Source organism: Lolium rigidum, chromosome 7, assembly GCF_022539505.1.
Source record: "Lolium rigidum isolate FL_2022 chromosome 7, APGP_CSIRO_Lrig_0.1, whole genome shotgun sequence".
Classification (NCBI taxonomy): Eukaryota; Viridiplantae; Streptophyta; class Magnoliopsida; order Poales; family Poaceae; genus Lolium; species Lolium rigidum.
In genome coordinates this window covers 8,538,856-8,557,901 of record NC_061514.1, presented here as the reverse complement: position 1 = coordinate 8,557,901, position 19,046 = coordinate 8,538,856, and the positions used below count along the sequence as shown (strand labels likewise).

Below are 19,046 nucleotides of genomic sequence, written 5' to 3'. Positions count from 1 at the left end.
GTAAATAAAGTAAAACTAGCAACTAATTTTTTTGGGTTTTGTTTAGGTGCAGCAAACAAAGTAGTAAATAAAATAAAGCAAGACAAAAACAAAGTAAAGAGATTGAGAAGTGGAGACTCCCCTTGCAGCGTGTCTTGATCTCCCCGGCAACGGCGCCGAAAAAGAGCTTGATGGCGTGTAACTCACACGTTCGTTGGGAACCCCAAGAGGAAGGTATGATGCGCACGGTAGCAAGTTTTCCCTCGGAAAGAAACCAAGGTTTAATCGAACCGAGTAGGAGCCAAGAAGCACGTTGAAGGTTGATGGTGGCGAAATGTGATGCGGCGCAACAACGGGGATTCCGGCGCCAACGTGGAATCCGCACAACAAAACCAAAGTACTTTGTCCCAACGAAATAGTGAGGTTGTCAATCTCACCGGCTTGCTGTAACAAAGGATTAAACGTATCGAGTGGAAGATGATTGTTTGCAAGAAAATAGTAAAACACAATTGCGGTAGATTGTATGCTATGTAAAGAATAGGACCGGGGTCCACGAGTTCACTAGAGGTGTCTCTCCCATAAGATAAAAGCATGTTGGGTGAACAAATTACGGTCGGGCAATTGACAAATAGAGAAAGACATAACAATGCATGTACATGATATGATAAATATAGTGAGATTTAATTGGGCATTACGACAAAGTACATAGACCGCCATCCAACCGCATCTATGCCTAAAAAGTCCACCTTCGAGTTATCATCCGAACCCCATTCGGTATTAAGTTGCTAAGCAACGGACAATTGCATTAAGTATGGTGCGTAATGTAATCGACAACTACATCCTTAGACATAGAATCAATGTTTTATCCCTAGTGGCAACGAGCACAACACAACCTTAGAACTTTACGTCATCTGTCCCGGTGTCAATGCAGGCATGAACCCACTATCGAGCATAAATACTCCCTCTTGGAGTTAAGAGTACAAACTTGGCCGGAGCCTCTACTAATAACGGAGAGCATGCAAGATCATAAACAACACATAAACAATAGGTTGATAATCACCATAACATAGTATTCTCTATCCATCGGATCCCGACAAACACAACATATAGTATTACAGATAGATGATCTTGATCATGTTAGGCAGCTCACAAGATCCAACAATGAAGCACAACAAGGAGAAGACGACCATCTAGCTACTGCTATGGACCCATGGTCCAGGGGTGAACTACTCACTCATCACTCCGGAGGCGATCATGGCGATGAAGAGTCCTCCGGGAGGTGAATCCCCTCTCCGGCAGGGTGCCGGAGGCGATCTCCTGAATCCCCCGAGATGGGATTCGTGGCGGCGGCGTCTCTGGAAGGTTTTCCGTATCGTGGCTCTCGGTGCGGGGGTTTCGCGACGGAGGCTTTAAGTAGGCGGAAGGGCAACGTGGGGGCCACACGAGGGCCCCACACCCTAGGTCGGCGCGGCCAGGGCCTGGGCCGCGCCGCCCTATGGTGTCGGCGCCTCGTGGCCCCACTTCCTTAGCTCTTCGGTCTTTTGGAAGCTTCGTGCAAAAATAGGACCTTGGGCGAAGATTTCGTCCAATTCCGAGAATATTTCCTTACTAGGATTTCTGAAACCAAAAACAGCAGAAAACAGCAACTGGCTCTTCGGCATCTTGTTAATAGGTTAGTTCTAGAAAATGCATAAATATGACATATAATGTGCATAAAACATGTAGGTATCATCAATAAAGTAGCATGAAACATAAGAAATTATCGATACGTTGGAGACGTATCAGTCCCCCATATGCAGCCAGAGCAGAGCCAGTATTCCGTCAGTATATGAGTCCCTGTATCAGAGCAGGGTCAAACCCACAGGTTACCCTTACCCTGCCCAAAGTGGTGCGGGCCGACCCTAGAACCTGGAATTCTGTGGTAGGTGCGGAGGTTCAATAACCGGTCCGAACCGGACCGCACCCCTTGCATCATCAAGGGCAGTGCGTTATTGCAGAGGCAGGGTGTAATTGATATCTATGATATTAATATATACTCTTTGTCGAAAAAAAACATGATGGTGGGCATATGGGCTCTGTGACATACCCCTCAAAAAAAACAAAATGGCTCTGTGACATAGAAACAAGGCGGGCCGAAGACACTCACATCCATTGGATGAAACGGTGGAAGTTACAGAGCGAGGAGAGTGAGAACATGAGGCCCAGTCGCCCAACTGCTGCAGCCGCAGCAGAAGATTCGCCTCTCCCTCGTCGTCGGCTCGTTCGCCGCCGCCGTCTCGCTGCTGACCAGCGCCGGCGCTCTTCGCCAATCATGACACCGCCACTAATGCGTATCCTCCCCCCCCCTCCCGGTTAGGTACCTCATGGCGGCATGGCGCCACTACGGGCATTCTCCCGAATTTCTCCCGCTCGCCGCCGCCTCTAGCCAGAGATGTAAGGTTGAAACCCAAGTCGGCCAGGATGCTGAAATCTGAGTATTTCCGGCACTGCTTCCTGTGCTAATTTATGTGGTATCCGTTTAAGTTCAAGTCACCGGAACGCCATGGGCCGCTATCTGTTGACGGCGACTATGACGGCTGCCGGGCAATGACCGCAATGGCGGAAGTCGCTACAGGGTCAGCTCCTCGACTCTTGATGCGGTCAGTCAACACAGCCAATACTGTACTATCTTTCTTGTTCTTCAATTCCTCAGAGAGACACGCAGCGATGCTGAATAATCTTCTAACATCTTGTGGTCCTGTGTATCTCACTTGTCATGGCACCTTTCCTATTTTCTAGTTTGTAATTTTGTCTGTCGAACTGGATATGACTCATGGTAATATGACAAACCACGTCAGGAATAGCAAAACTCTGAACCATCTTTCAGCTCTCTACGTAGTTGCAGAATGCAGAGGCTGGGGCAGAGCTCCCCATTTCGAAAAAAACTCTCTACCTAGTGTATTTGAAAACTCAAAGCAAACAGTGCAAAGCACCTTCATACTATCTCCTTACTTTGCTCTTCACAAGCATATGCAGAAGACGGCCTAATGGGGGTGACTCTCCTCCGCATTTTTCTCTTCATGTTATTGATTTCAATCTGCAACTCCTATGATCGCCTAACACCTGCAGAGCCACTCACAACTGGTGACAAGCTCATCTCACATGGTGGCATCTTTGCCCTTGGCTTCTTTTCCCCGACAAACTCGTCCGCAAACTCATATGTCGGCATATGGTACCACAAAATCCCCGTCCGTACATATGTGTGGGTTGCTAACCGCGACAACCCGATCGCCAGCAGTTCACCTGGGAAGTTGGTTCTGACGAATGGATCTGACCTTGTCTTGTCGGACTCTGAAGGTCAGACTCTTTGGACAACCACGAACAGCATCAGCCCGGGAGGCATCAAAACTACTGCTATACTGCTCGACTCTGGGAACTTGGTCATCAGGTTGCCGAACGGCACAGATATATGGCAGAGCTTCCATCACCCAACCGACACCATGCTCCCAGATATGAGTCTACCACTGAGCAAAAACACCTCCATGCACCTTGTTGCCTGGAGGGGCACTGATGACCCATCTTCTAGTGACTACTCCTTTGGTGGTGACTCAAGCCTCCAGATCTTCGTCTGGAATGGGACGAGACCATACTGGCGCAGAGCTGCGTTGAACGGTGTAGCAGACTATGCCATGTATCAGAGAAACGGTCTCAGCATGACACAGACAATTGTAAACAGAGGGGGCGAGTTTTACTTGATGTATACTATATCCGACAGCTCACCAAGCGTGCGCATGACGATGCACTACACAGGTATGATGCAAACTTCTTGTGTGGAACAGCAGCTCATCATCGTGGTATTGTTTCTTTGAGCGCCCCGGTTCTAGCTGTCACCGCTATGCCTCGTGCGGCCCGTTCGGCTACTGCGATACGACACAGGAGGTTGCAACTTGCAAGTGCCTCGATGGATTTGAATCCAATAGTCTTAAGTTTACCGTGGGATGTCAGAGAAAGAAGGAGCTGCGTTGTGGTACAGGAGATAGTTTCGCCACCTTGCTTAACATGAAGACGCCTGACAAGTTTCTGTTCATCAGGAATAAAAGCTTCGACCAATGCAGAGCAGAATGCAGCCGCAACTGCTCATGCACTGCATATGCCTACGCTAATCTGAGTAGTCTCGGTGCAACTGTAGACCAGTCAAGGTGCTTAGTTTGGATGGGGGAGCTTGTTGATACAGAGAAGCGTGGTGATGGTCTCGGGGAGAATCTGTACCTCAGGATTCCCAGCTCATCTGGTATTTGCTCATTGCCCACCTTATTGCTTGTAAACTGTGATGGATTATCTCTTAACGTAGATTTTACTAATGTTGGCTACTAAAATTATAGCACTAAGTTTACTAAGGTGGCTACTACAATTAAAGCACAAGGCAGTATATATCTATATATATGTTTTTGCTCTTTCTCTTTTGTCTGCCTCTGGTGTCCACCTAAACCTATGGTTAACTTGTATATACACACTTCAATGTAATATTTGATTAGTATATCCTCTCGGTTCTCTTTTGCAGAGAAGACTGGTGCACTGAAGATTACACTCCCTGTCCTGGCATGTCTACTTATAGCTGTGTGCGTTTATCTTTTCTGGCTATGCAAGTCGAGAGGTTGAACAAGATTCCCTTATGTATCGAACTGTATGCCATGTTAATGTAATATTGCATAATGTAACTAATATTAATTCCTGACAGGCAAGCACCAGACCAATGGACCAATGGATTTTGCGATACCAGAACAACTGTCCAATTCTGATGAACAATACAATCAGAATTCAGAATTCCTGCAGATTAGCTTCGAAGATATCATCCCTGCAACGAATGGTTTCTCTGACTCAAATGTGCTTGGTAAAGGAGGCTTTGGCATAGTATACAAGGTAACATAAATTTGACTTTGACAATTATGGTATAGTGAAAAACATATTCCTTTATTAATAAGAATTATGTAACCACGTAGGGGACACTGGAAGGTGGCAAGGAAGTTGCTATTAAAAGGCTTACCAAGTGCTCTGATCAAGGAATAAAGCATTTTAGAAATGAAGCAGTTCTCATCGCAAAACTGCAGCACCGAAACTTAGTTAGACTTCTTGGTTACTGCATCCGTGGAGATGAGATGCTTCTTATTTACGAATACTTATCCAACAAAAGCTTAGACTACTACCTATTTAGTGTGTCCTGATCACATATAATGATTATTTCTTTGACCGTAGGAACATGCCTGATGTTAAGACTAACATTGCTTCATGTAACCTGTTCTGACAGGCCAGCATGCAGATGATGCTACAAAGTCTATGCTTGATTGGCCATCAAGGTTTAGCATAATCAAAGGGGCAGCTAGAGGACTTCTATACCTCCACCATGATTCAAGAATGACGATAATTCACCCAGATCTGAAAACAAGCAACATCTTGTTGGATGCGGAGATGAGACCCAAAATATCAGATTTTGGTATTGCAACGATCTTTGGTGACAACCAGCAAGAAGCAAGTACTAGACATGTTGTCGGGACATAGTGAGTACCTACGCTTGTACTAGACTAATATACTTTTAGAAATTATTTATGTGTTTCAACTAGTTAGGTTTTGTTCCGTTTTTCTCGAGAGAAAAAAACTAATTATTTTGCGCAATTGCTCGTGAAACTGTTCAAACAGCGGTTACATGCCGCCTGAATATGCGATGGAAGGCATTTTTTCTGTTAAGTCTGACACGTATAGCTATGGTGTCTTGCTTCTGGAGATTGTGAGTGGGTTAAAGATCAGCTCGCCTCATCATCTTGTAAGGGATTTCCAAAATCTTATAGATTATGTAAGTGCTCCTAAATGCTTGAAATTTGACCAATCTGAACGCAACATAGCAAATATTAGTACTAACTTGTTATCACATTTTGTTTCAGGCATGGAACATGCTGAAAGATGGAAACGAAAGGGATTTCCTCGACACGGTGCTTCTGGAGAGCTGTTCGCTGCATCAAGTGACGCTGTGCATCCGTATCGGATTATTATGTGTCCAGGACTGCCCGGCTGCCAGGCCACTCATGTCGTTAGTCGTGTCTATGCTGGACAATGAGGCCATGCCGCCCACAACACCAGAAAAGCCTCTATATTTCGTTGGAAGGAAACGTGAAGGGGAAGAAGCAAGAGATAATAACTCTGTTAACAACGCCAGCCTGACAACGCTAGCAGGACGCTAGATGTTCAGCATCGGCTATTCATGCCTTCAGCTTATGTACTGTGCAACTGTATAATGCGGTTAGAACTGAGAAAGTACAAAGCATGTATTATTTCAGTGGCTGCAATGTGTCCTCAAACGCAAGAATGCCACGACATGTTGTGATAGCTCCACCAGACGACAACCTGCTTCTGAACATTGCAAGATTGAAGTCCAGTATCCCAGTGTCAGTTTGCCTGCTTGCGTTGCAGGTTTGAAATCCACGATTCCAGTATCTATTTGCATGCTTGCATTGCAAGGTTAAAGCTCCACATTTGTGACCGTGGCGGCGTGGCGATCATGACGGTCGACCACGGCCGGGAGCGGGCCTCTGCTGACGCAGGGTCCATCGCGCCACGGTGGCCGTCCTCCCCGATTTCGTCCTGCTGGATATCTAAAGTGGAAAACCAAGCCAGCACCCACCTCGCCGCAAGCTACCTGTCAGACTCGGAGCTCCACCTGATGGAACAACTCATTTTTTAACATACCCTTTTCCGTTTGTTTGTGAATTGTGAGTAGTATCTGTACTTCTGATGGAATAACTCATTTCTTAAAAATCTCTACGTGGCCCTACTAATCAGCGGGCACTTTGACCCCACGGTAACCCACCGTTTCAGAATTTGTGATGGTTTCAGATCAGAGGGAGGGAAAAGGTGAGCAAATATTTTGAGGCAGGATAGCAGAACTAAGAAAACCTCTCAAAAAAACTTTAAAAAGAGGAGCACAAAAACAGAAAAGGAAACTCAAAAAGAAAATGGAAGAGCCGAGCGTTCTTCTTTATAATCGAAGGCTCGAAGACCACAGTTGGTTATAAATGTAAAGGGCCCATTCAACTACGGGAACCTATCGCGTGGAGTTGCTCAGCCCATGGGCGCCCAAGGCCCACATTTCCCCAGTCCCGCACAAACGGCTCTTCGTTCTGGTTAGTCTTAGTCCCGGACTCCCGGCCACGCGCTGCTGCCGCCGCCGCCGACAACGGCGGTGGCTGAGTGGCTCGGCTCGCTAATCATGCCATTGCCACCGCCGCCTTATCTTCGTAGATTCTCCATTCCTCTCCAAGCCGGCCATAGCAGCAGGCCAGGATCCCATCGCGCTGACGAGGACGTCCTCCGCGGATTTCCCCTTGCCCCGCCACCCGCCCCTCCGGCGACGGGTGGGCAGCAACCGTCGCCGCGACCTATGTACTCGGACCTCCACCTGACGGTAAGTCGGTAAACCCATTTCGTAGCATTTTCGGTTCCTGTATCTGTGGTGTTCTGTGGGGTCCGTCCATCGATGGTTGCAGGTTGCCACAGGTCGTTTTCTCGAGCTCTGCAGTTTCTCGGTAGACTGACGACAATAGAGCCGAAACTGTAGACATCTAGATATTTCTTGATGTGCAATTCCACACGGAGACCAGCAGACAATGCTGAATAATACTCAATCTTGTGTGGTTCTGGGATCATCAGCGTCCCGGGGTAGCTGGACATTCAACTCGTGCAGATGTGTTGACTGACGGCCCAAAAGTCAGAGCAGCCTGTCATCGACTTACTACCTCGTGGCATTAGATCATCCATGCAAACAATACTAAGTATCTTTCCCCAACACAATGCTAAGCATCTTCGTACCATCCTCCTTCTCCTCCGTTGGCTCCGCTTGGAGAGTTCTTCTTCCTTTGCTCTTCACAAGCAGGCATGATTCCCCTCTCTGTATTTATCCTCCTGTCATTGATTTGTTTCTGTGAATCCGATGACCGCCTTACTCTTGCGAACCCACTCTCCACCGGCGACAAGCTCGTGTCGAGCGGTGGCGTCTTTGCTCTGGGCTTCTTCTCCCCGAAAAACTCAACTGCAAACTCGTACATCGGCATATGGTACAATCAAATCCCCGAGCGTACATATGTGTGGGTTGCTAACCGTGACAGCCCAATCACCAGTGGTTCTGCAGGGAAGTTGGCTCTAACCAACAACTCAGACCTTGTCTTATCCGACTCGAAAGGCAGCACTCTTTGGACAACCATGAACAACATCACATCCGGAACCACCGGAACTGCTGCTATACTGCTTGACTCCGGAAACTTAGTCGTCCGTCTGCCAAACGGCACGGACATATGGCAGAGCTTCAATTATCCAACCGACACCATACTCCCCGACATGCCTTTGGCACTGAGCACAAGTGATCATCTCTACCGGCGCCTCATTGCTTGGAGTGGCCCTGATGACCCAACCACTGGAGACTACTCCATGGGCGGTGACTCTAGCTTGGACCTTCAGATTATCATCTGGAATGGTACGAGACCGTATTGGCGCAGATCTGCATGGGATGGTGCATTGGTCTCTGCCCTGTACCAGAGCAGCACTGGATCCATCTTGTCCCAAACAATTGTCAACAGAGGGGGGTCATTATACTTGACGTTCAGGGTCTCCGATGGCTCTCCAACCCCAAGCATGCGCATTATGCTGCACTATACGGGTATGTTTAAATTCCTGGCGTGGAACAACAACTCATCTTCTTGGGAGGTTTTCATTGAGCAGCCCAGTCTTAGTTGTGACAGTTACGCCTATTGTGGCCCGTTTGGCTACTGCGATGGCACTGAAACGGTTCCAAAATGCAACTGCTTCAGTGGGTTCGAGCCTGATGGTGTTAACTTCTCACAAGGGTGCCGGAGAAAGGAGGAACTGGTATGTGGTGGTGGAGGTAGTTTCTCGACCTTGAGTGGCATGAAAACACCGGATAAGTTCGTGTACGTCAGGAACAGAAGCTTTGACGAATGCGCAGAAGAGTGCAGCCGTAACTGTTCTTGCTCCGCATATGCTTATGCTAACCAAAAAAATGGTAGTATAACTGTGGAACAGTCAAGGTGCTTGATTTGGTTGGATGAGCTTGTCGATACAGGGAAGTTTCGTGATGGTAGTGGCGAGAACCTGTACCTCCGTCTTGCCGGTTCATCAGGTATATATCTTTCTTTATGTGTGTATTGATTGTACAGTGTGATCAATGCATTTATACACAACACTTGCCAAAATGCCTTTAAATTTTGGAAGTGCGGTTCTCTTGCTGAACTATATTTCTGGTTTTCTGCAGTTGACAAGGAGAGTAGTGTACTGAAGGTTGTACTCCCAGTAATGGCTAGTCTGCTGATACTGGCATGCATCTGCCTTGTGTGGATATGCAAGTCAAGAGGTAGAACAAGATTTACCTTACTTTTCAGGATACGATGTTCATGAGGTATCATGTAGAAACGACTATTTATATGAATGCATTTGTGTCAGGCAAACGACGAATCAAGGAAATTCAGAACAGACATGCACAACAACACACGAAAAATTCCAAGTCTGACGAACTTGACAATGTAGAACTTCCATCTATTTGTTTCGAAGACATTGTTACTGCAACGGACAATTTCTCGGACTACAACATGCTTGGGAAAGGTGGTTTTGGAAATGTTTACAAGGTAACAAGATGGTTTAGCCTAATATCTTTGTACGACTTTTATTTCTTCTATTCTCTGGTTTTATTGAAGAATCATGTGCCGATGTAGGGAATGTTCGGAGGTGGCAAGGAAGTTGCTATCAAAAGGCTTAGTAAAGGTTCCGGTCAAGGGGCCGACGAGTTCATAAATGAAGTGGTTCTGATTGCTAAATTGCAGCATCGGAACTTAGTCAGGCTTCTTGGTTACTGTGCTCATGAAGATGAAAAGTTACTAGTCTATGAATACTTACCTAACAAAAGCTTGGATGCCTTTCTTTTTGGTATGTTCTGACTTTGGTCACATCTTGCAAAATATTCTTAGCTAAACGGAATTCATGAAAACTGACGGCACATTTCATTTTGCATTGGTCCTGGAAGATGCCACAAAAAAGTATGTTCTTGATTGGTCTACCCGGTTCAGGGTAATTAAAGGGATAGCGAGAGGCCTTCTTTATCTCCACCAAGATTCAAGGCTAACAATAATTCATAGAGATCTCAAAGCAAGCAATGTCTTGTTAGATGCAGAAATGAACCCTAAAATATCAGATTTTGGTATGGCTAGGATATTTGGAGGAAATGAGCAACAAACGAATACTATCCGCGTTGTTGGGACATAGTAAGTGATATATACACCAGCTAAGGCTTAACATGGTAATTGTTTACAGCTTAACTAATAAAATGTCTTGGAATGATTAAACAGTGGTTACATGTCTCCTGAATATGCAATGGAAGGCTCCTTTTCCGTCAAGTCTGACACCTATAGCTTTGGTGTTCTACTGTTGGAGGTTGCAAGCGGGCTAAAGATCAGTTCATCACACCTCATAATGGACTTTACTAGCCTTATAGCTTATGTAAGTTCGCTCAAATGATTCAGTTTTCAATAACTAAAGTACTCATAAGTCATAATAACTTGACGATTTCATTGGCTTAGGCATGGAGCTTATGGAAAGATGGAAACGCAAGAGAATTGGTGGACTCGTCCATTGTGGAAAACTGTTCACTTCATGAAGTTCTACGATGTATCCATATAGGACTGTTGTGTGTTCAAGACGATCCAAATGCTAGGCCACTCATGTCATCGACTGTGTTCATGTTAGAAAACGAAACAGCCGCGCTTTCAACTCCAAGGGAGCCTGTATATTTTAGAAAACGGAAAAATCAAACTGAAGACCGAAGAGATAACATACAAATATCTCTGAATGGCATGACTATGACAATGCAAGAGGGGCGTTGAATGTTTAGTTTGTCTGTTTTTCCTTTCTAAACTTCTCCGATTTGTACAGTTATACAGTTCAGCAGTCTATGTTCCCACGGATAACAAATAATCCATTGAATCATAAGACCTGATGAGTGTTTATTTTCATAGCTGGTTCCCGTATTTTGCGAACTTGTTTGGTTTGTGCATTTGTTTTCACCTTGTCAAGTGGAAGAGGATACCAGTTCATGTCTGGATCACTACTTCTGCAGTCATTTTCTCTTTGCGGATTTTCTACATCCCAGCTTCCTCAGTTAGTCAATTGGTCTGAAACTCTGAATTGCTATTTTGGTAACAAGGCTGCTAGAAGTTCCATGTTTTTTCTTAGCTGGCATACAACACTTTTTATCTTATGTTGCTAGTGGCTTTCAAAGCTTGGTTTGCACGTCTGAAGTCTGCTACTAATCTTGTATTTATCCAGATGGAGTGGCTGAAACTTCAGGTATAAAAACTGTTGGAAGTTCAGGTCCAGGGCCTAAAGGGAAAAGTCAGAAAAGCGAGGCTTCTGTGGATCGCTCAGTATCTATCAAGAAGGTAGAAAGGTCCTTTCAAGTGATCTTGGACCTGTAAGACCAGAATAAATCCCAGCCTAACTCACCCAGAATGTCATTTGTAACACTCTGATCATATTTAAACAATTCAAGATTGCAAGCGTAACTCATCCAGAATCATATATGCTTCCTCTGATTTTTCAGAAATCACATTAAAGAATCTTTAGCTATTGCATTTGCACAACCTCTTCCATCATTCAGATAGTGGTCTTTGCACTTCAAAACAACAATCATGAAGTGCGTTTGCATAAGGTCAATTGTGACACTATGGTAACTTCTTTGAAATTCTTTTCAAAGGACATGTCTTCACTATATCCATGTCGAAGAATCAAGATAAAGGTGTTGAATTCTACCGTAGGTCGCTGCACAATGTGGTGTTGAAATTTGTCTTGCATGCTTTGTGAGTTCGACCAGTACACTAACCTAGGATGTTGAGCTGCATGGTGGAAACTTTTTGTGGCAAGAAAAGAGTAAAATTTGTTGGAAGGTATGCATGTTTCTTTTGTCCCAAGAACAGGAAAAATCAGAGGTTCAACTTATATCCATGCTACAGGAAAACTGGTGGGCTAGGGAGAAATTATGTATACAGTTCAATATATCGCTTCCTAGTACTTTATTGCAAATTTTATAAGAAGAATTGATGTTATGGCAATCATCCCACTACGGTGCTCCGTTTTCTCAGAAAAAGCTGGTGCTTTACTCTTCTAATTTCAACTGTCGTCCACACAGGTAGACTTGGCAAGACCAAAATGTGTATTGGATAATGGTGCGCTACCGCCAAAGTGTAAAGCTTGTTGCTAGGGCAAGACTGTTGTGCTCAGCACTCCACAGCAGTCCAGTTTCAGTGCAAGACTGCAGTTGAGATTCAGTTGTGTGCGACACTCTCGGTACGTTGAACTGACCTGAATTTTCTACCACGATTTGCTTTTGGTTTGAATTTTATAGTTCATCCCTGAATAGTCAAGCATGTGTTTGCTGCTAGAGTGATTTTTGACCTGCTGTAGCCTGTGGGGATAGAGTTCTGTTGTGTTCATCATGCCCAAGAGGTAACTAAATATGGGAGCTAGCTTAGTTGGTAGCCAACAGGAAAGCAACGTAGACCACATAATAGGAAACACAGAAGAATATGGCTGTGTGCAGAACTTACGCATGCTGATATCCACTAGTACAGAAATGGAATAATTTAGCCTGAATATTCTGGCAATTTTTAAGAAAAAAAGACACGCATGCTCTGGAAGCCCTACTTAATAGTACTAGCAAAACATGTGGTTAGAATCAAAAGAGAAACCAGCAAAAGGTAAGCAGCTGAGATCAATTAATCAAAGAGAGATCGATGCCACTTTTATTTGGTACAATATCCATAGAGAACTAAACCTGCTACAGACAGACAGACTTTATCCATCCATCAGTGAATTTAAAGTACCGAACCATTAATTAATCCTTAGACACAACTGCTCAATGATGCAAACCTAACAACCAATCATACGAAACCGGTCGGCATAATTCGGTCCCCTCGCGGCTAGCAGTTCCCTTAGTAAACAGATTGATTATTCCCCGATGAACCTGAAGAATGAATCCAAGTCTTCAAGCACTCATTCCAAAGGTTCACCTAGCTACCATCCTCAGCGTGCAGTACTCTATCAATTACAAATTATGATCATAAGCTAGTAGGTAATAATAACTCGTTAATTAGGATCAAGGAATGTCGTAGGTCGGATCGATCCGTGCGTGGTAGCTTCTGATCGATCGGAGCTGTACGTGCCTTGTGTCTGAAGCCGCCATTCATCTACCTAAACTGCGCGCCGAACGGGGTCCAGAAGTCGACGGGCACCTCGCTGGCCACGGCGAACGTGCTGGATATCGGCACCAGGCACAGCCCCCGGCCCTTGAGCGAAACCTCGCCGTCCTTGGACGATTTGTCAGGACTAGCGCTGGAGCTCTGAAACCAAACACAAAACACATGTGTAAAAGCTGTGAGACACTTGATCAGGAGATGGACGGCAATGGAAGGAAAGTAAGAGCAAGCGTGCATTAGCAGCAGCCATATATACTGACAGGTGTGCACACCTTGAGGTACTGTGGCACTTGATGCTGATGATGGCCGTGCTTCAGGTAAGGAGCACTGAGCACCTGCATCAGAAACAAATATATGTTGAGTTCAGCACGGTCTCCGATCTATAGATGGATCAGTCTCCTGGTCGATGATTCCTTGTGAGAAAATCGACAGAGCTCGTGCGTGCTAGTGTGACCCAGGCGCCATGATTAAAGCGTTTGGGGAATCATATGTGTGGTAGTACTTGGCACATGCATGGATTAACTTACACCAACTTGGTCGTGGAGAAACTTGATGTACTCGATGGTCTCGTGCAGCACCGACGCCGTATCCGTCTGCACGCACGCACAACGAGAAATATGTATCAAGATTTTGCTGCTAGATAGTCTTACATGTGTGTTGGGGTTAGATCCTCGAAAGGAGGAGAGAAAAGGAACAACTCTTTTGCAGAGAAGATGATACTCCTCTCTGTTGTGGCTCCAACTTCCAAGCAGTACGTACTTGTTTGTGTGAAATTATGTTCTATATGTAATAATGCACATTGGACATGAAAAGCCTAACTAGCTAGGTTTGCTCACCTTTCCGAAAGGAGAGACGAGCTGTTGGAGTGCTGTGATCCTGTCCCCTAGCTTCTCCTTCCTAACCTGGAATGTGTTGCACAACTTTATCAATAAAGATGCATCGATCTGGGTCTATGTGATATCAAATAATGTATGCATGAAGTCTTAAGTATGAGAACTAGCTAGGGTGAAGTTAACCATGCATGCATGATAGACTGATAGAGGCATGTTTACCTTGAAGGTGGGCAATGGCGACGGCGTCTCCATCCTCGGTCTCTTGAACGCCGGCTCGCCGTTGACCTTCTTGGTGGTGATTGAGCCGGAGTCTCCAACTCCTTCTAGCACATTCTGCATAGTGATAACTAAGGTTAACTACAATTAATCAACCACCTACGTACATATACTGCATAACATATAGGACTAATACACTAACATCGAACAAAGTACTGGTATGAAACATTTGCGTATATTCAGCACAAACCTTTAGCGCAAGGTTTGCTCCACGCGGTGCTGGCGTTTGTTTGACGGCAGCACGTGCTCTGCCCTGATCGGTGGTCGCGGGTGGCGCTGCCAGCGCCATGCCGAACCCGGCGCTAGAAGCGTTCCAGTACGCTGCGTCGTTGGTGAACTGCAGTGGCTCCCTGCCCCCTGCAGTCTGGCCCATCTGCTGGTATTGGTACTGCTGAATCCCGGCCGCTGGCTTCGCCATCGGCTCCATGAGGCTCCTCAGCAGCGACGACTGGAACCCGTACGGCGAGTTTGGGGACAGCAGCAGCTCGGGCGCGCCGAGGCTGGACAGCAGCTGCTGCTGTTGCTGCTGGTGGTGTCCTTGCAGCGCTAGGTCTAGGTTATTCGTTGAGGAGTTCATCATGCTCTGATCGGTTCTTGAGCTCATGTCATGGTGGCCAACTTGCAGAAACCCATGCATGTTACCAGCATCGCTGCTCCTGTTCAAAGTTAAAACAAACGACACATACACACATAGATTCCATCAATTCCAGTGTCACGGGCGTATGTATATGCTCATCATCACAATATCATATGATAACACGAGATCACGGGAAACTAATCGAGGCAAGGGTAGGTAGAAATCGAAGAACAACTTACATGTAAGGGTTGTTCCAGTCGGTGAACCCGGCCACGGTGGCGCCTCCAGCTGCCGGGTCGTTGATGCTGGCTGTTTCCTGGAAGGTTACGGAGCTGTTGTTCCCGCCGGGGGACTCGGAGGAGGCCGTGGTGGTGCAGCTCTTCGCCTTGCCGCCGTCGGCCACCACGTCGTATCCATGTGCAGCATGGAGAGCAGAAGGCCAGGTATTGAACCCGGCGAGCTCCGTGGAACACGCCGCGGCAGGCACGGCCGCCGTCGCGTTGCTGTTCCACCACATGCCGTGCGAGACAGCCACGCTGCCGCCGTTGTACATGGCCGGAGCAGCGTGCATCAGCTGGTGATCTCCCATGTCTCGATAGATCTACGTACTGATCCGTATATGCACGCCGTCTCTTGGTCGATCGAGAGGAGCAAGAAGGGAGTGGTGAGTGCTTGTTGGGTGGGCAAGGATGAAGGGGAAAGGGGTGGAGCTAGCTGGGGGTAGTGGTAGTGGAAAAGACGGGGTTGTGTGGTTTGGCTATATATAAACCGTTTGGAAAAGAACGGAGGAGAGGAGAATTTGGCCTACCTGACCGGCTGGGGTTGGGTCGTTGATGGTCTCCTGGCATTGCGTCAGCTGGGTAAATCGATCCGGTGCAACTGATCATGATCCATCGGTTGTTCAACAACCGAGGTCACTGGAGTAGAGCTCTACACTGCTCGTATGCTGCCTCTGCATGCATACCGGTAGTCTATCTCTCTTGTCTTGTAGTTGTAACCTCTTAGAAGTCTTAGGTGTTTTGACGTACGTGCATGCTTAAATGCATGACGTTTTGTTTATAGAGAATGGAGATAAACCACTGATTTACACAGCCAGCCGTAACTTTAAATTTCACTAATAACGTGTCTAGACCTTGGTCGACTACTAACAAAAATGAACTTGGCATAGTATTATTTTTAAGGTTCATCATAGTGGGAGCAATCTTAGAGATTAGTTAGCATTTCACAGATAGAAGGTTGATATCTCACTACATGCATGCATTTATGTACATAATGTATGAAGATAAGAAGAAAGAAGGAAGATAATATAAGGTCAGACAAAATAGAATTTACCTACACTCTCTTTGTTCCAGACAAGTCACATCTAGCTATACTCTCAAGAAATTCTGATCCTTCAATCTTCTATTTCATGATTCTTCCGTCAGAGCACTAGCTAGGTCACTAGTATACGATTTAGGAATATTGAGATAGCAAAGCAGGGATTCAATACCTTATTCATGCCGGGCGCCATGTTTCACACATTGGAATCAGGATAATATATCAAATCTGTACAATATTATATGTTATCTTTTTACAAATAAAACAGACAAATATAAGACTAGAGAATAAGTTCCAAATAATCAATCAAAGGCATGCATTGACCTCCAGAAAGAAGTCTTGCTGGTGATAGCAACACAAGCAAATAAATTACATTAACTGGAAGGAATGTTTGATGAAATCGCCTAACTGCTATAAAGGGGTACGTAATGAACTCTGCCAGTAGTTTTATGGCACTGTTGCACCTAATCTTTGTACCAAGAAGTCTTCTTTGTGCGTGCTATAGTCGCCTCAAATTGGTCTATTATAATCCTAGCGGGTTACTTTCTCGTTGGTAATTATCACTAATTTTTGCATTAGGATACTTTATTGTCCATTTCCGACCACTAGAAGATAAACTCGAAGTCACAGTCCCATGGAAATTACATGCATACCCTGATCTCTGCAAATTGTAATTTATGTGTACCATCATTAGCATGCTAGCTTGGCGATCGTTATGGTGTATGATCATATTTAGTGACAGCTTTTCTTTGTTGGAGTGTTTAGTGATAGCTAGCTAATCGTTACGATATTAATTGAGTAGAAGAATTACTAACTGATGTGTGAAATTAATTTTCTTAGATTTTTGATTTTTTTTAAATTTTCTTGCACATGCATGTAATGGACTGATTTGCAATTGGATGCTCAAAAGATTGAATTGACGGAGAAGTGTGTGCAAAGAATTTCAGCGTTGCTCTTCATGTCTAGGCTCCACTAGACCACATTGGATTGCATACATCTATCAGATCTTGAACCTAAGACCTCTTCTCCCCGATACCGCAGAGCATTGCATGCAATATGTTCACTTAAGATTTTGAAGTCTGAAATTATGGAGAAGACAGACCATTAGTTTCAACAACTAGGACCTCTCACATTGCACCCGGGTTCTGAAACTACGCAGCGATTGGAGCAAGTTTAGACATGAAGCATACACAGAGTCGAAAACTAAAGAAAAGAAAAAGAATACAAAGATGTCGTCGAATCAAATAGAGACTGGCAGTAGCAATAGCACCACCGGTGGGGGTGACACCTTAACTCCGAAAAAGCTTCTCCAAAAGTGATGCCTATAGGATGGTAATAATGAACAAACACCGCTTTTGTCCGACTAACCAGCATGGTCAGATGGTAAGATTTCACCCTTGAGAAGGTCCGTTTTCTAGAGAATGCCAAGTACAACCATGGAAGGTTGGGCCTAGGGTTTTCACACTAGACAATGAGCACGACCTCCAAGAGCACCGTCAAGAATGAAGCTTCCCATTGTCACCACCACTTGGCAAGAATTATTGCAAAGTGCTTATCGCCAGGCACACATCCGTCTGCACCCCATCCTTCTTGATCTATCTCACCGCCAACACCTAGCGGTATCACTCAACATGAATATGGAGAACATATGGCATCGACCTTCCATGACATACCCACCTTCGTTCGGACCATGGTTAGCGCAACTATTAGTCGTAAGGAGCAGGCGCAAGTGGATCTCGTAGCAGCCAATGGCCCTCTACCATCAATGAAAATAACGGTGCCACCGCGAGGCCCTGGATTCAGTGCATCAGAGGCCAAATGAGCGAGCTCCCGAACTGCCTATCATGGTTGCACCATCTGCATGGCACGTATCTTGGAGGACCTCTGCAAGAACAACGGGCAAAACATGCTTCTATTGTTGGTAAAGGGTGAATGGTTACAACTAGTATTTGTTTTCCTTCTTTACATTTTTTTAGCAGTACTAGATTCTTTAAAAATAATCTTGTAGTTTTCTAGGTCGTGCAAGTATAAAAACAAGAAAATGTCTTGATAAGATGACTATCAATATCAAATGAGAATATCTAAGTCAATCGCAAAGGACTTGTCAGCGAGAGGCTTACTTTTAGGCGACGGAATAGCCATGTACGTATTGGAATGAAGTTGGAAATTGAGATACACGTCGGTTTCAATTCCGATCGGCGACGTGATAGAAGAACCCCCACATCGCACGCGTTAGGCGACCCATGTTTGTCTTGGATCGTTATGATTCCCCCGTTCCTTTTTGGAATTTTCCTCCGTGTAGTTATATTCGTTTCTGGGTTCAGACCAGCCATTGCATATATGCGTGTAGATGTAAGCCATCATCGTTTTGTATTTTTCTGTCCCTCCTTGCAAATAGTTTAACGGTATCTAGCGGTAGACCAGAGTGCATTAGGAGCCACATGCATGCGCAGGTATAGCTTACCATGCACGGTCAACACTTTTGTTTTGGCCATTGCAGCACGGTCAACACGATATCTCCCACGTCTACAATTTCTCTACATGCATGCATGCTGTCTGGAAACCGTTGTGTTCACGGGCAGCATATAGACAGAAATGAAGCAATAACAAGATAGGAATTAAGGTCATACATCTGTACCGTATTCAATGAAGATCATTTTTTTTCTTAACACAAGGGCATCTCCAGCAGCTCGACGTAAAACAAATGCTAAAGGTACCCGTCTGCATTGGTCCACCAGCACCAAATTGGTTGCCCGGCCATGGCTATCCGTTTGCGTTTTTTAG

At 45.4% G+C, this 19,046-nt stretch overlaps 2 protein-coding genes and 1 pseudogene across 2 annotated transcripts; 2 read left to right on the top strand and 1 right to left on the bottom strand.

The window, feature by feature from the left end:
• The first annotated feature begins 2,883 nt into the window (after nt 1-2,883).
• On the top strand, nt 2,884-6,387 carry LOC124676530 (annotated as a pseudogene).
• Nucleotides 6,388-7,671: 1,284 nt separating this feature from the next.
• LOC124678256 (G-type lectin S-receptor-like serine/threonine-protein kinase B120) lies at nt 7,672-11,008 on the top strand. The gene is made up of 7 exons (XM_047214175.1): nt 7,672-9,139; nt 9,272-9,370; nt 9,460-9,641; nt 9,729-9,939; nt 10,037-10,274; nt 10,359-10,509; nt 10,590-11,008. The coding sequence occupies exons 1-7, from the start codon at nt 7,882-7,884 to the stop codon at nt 10,890-10,892; spliced, it is 2,442 nt and encodes an 813-aa protein (XP_047070131.1). The 5' UTR covers nt 7,672-7,881; the 3' UTR covers nt 10,893-11,008.
• A 1,771-nt stretch (nt 11,009-12,779) lies between these two features.
• On the bottom strand, nt 12,780-15,659 carry LOC124674057 (transcription factor bHLH112-like). The gene is made up of 7 exons (XM_047210090.1): nt 15,185-15,659; nt 14,559-15,024; nt 14,312-14,425; nt 14,096-14,161; nt 13,787-13,852; nt 13,532-13,594; nt 12,780-13,403 (listed from the first exon to the last, which is right to left on the bottom strand). The coding sequence occupies exons 1-7, from the start codon at nt 15,532-15,534 to the stop codon at nt 13,251-13,253; spliced, it is 1,278 nt and encodes a 425-aa protein (XP_047066046.1). The 5' UTR covers nt 15,535-15,659; the 3' UTR covers nt 12,780-13,250.
• Nucleotides 15,660-19,046: the final 3,387 nt, after the last annotated feature.

Coding starts and splice junctions, on each gene's coding strand:
- LOC124678256 (XM_047214175.1), top strand. CDS start 7,882: ATGATTCCCCTCTCTGTATTTATCCTCCTGTCATTGATTTGTTTCTGT. Junction 9,140..9,271: donor CCGTCTTGCCGGTTCATCAG/GTATATATCTTT, acceptor GGTTTTCTGCAG/TTGACAAGGAGAGTAGTGTA. Junction 10,510..10,589: donor TTACTAGCCTTATAGCTTAT/GTAAGTTCGCTC, acceptor TCATTGGCTTAG/GCATGGAGCTTATGGAAAGA.
- LOC124674057 (XM_047210090.1), bottom strand. CDS start 15,534: ATGGGAGATCACCAGCTGATGCACGCTGCTCCGGCCATGTACAACGGC. Junction 13,595..13,786: donor TTCTCCACGACCAAGTTGGT/GTAAGTTAATCC, acceptor TTTCTGATGCAG/GTGCTCAGTGCTCCTTACCT. Junction 13,404..13,531: donor AAGTGCCACAGTACCTCAAG/GTGTGCACACCT, acceptor GTTTGGTTTCAG/AGCTCCAGCGCTAGTCCTGA.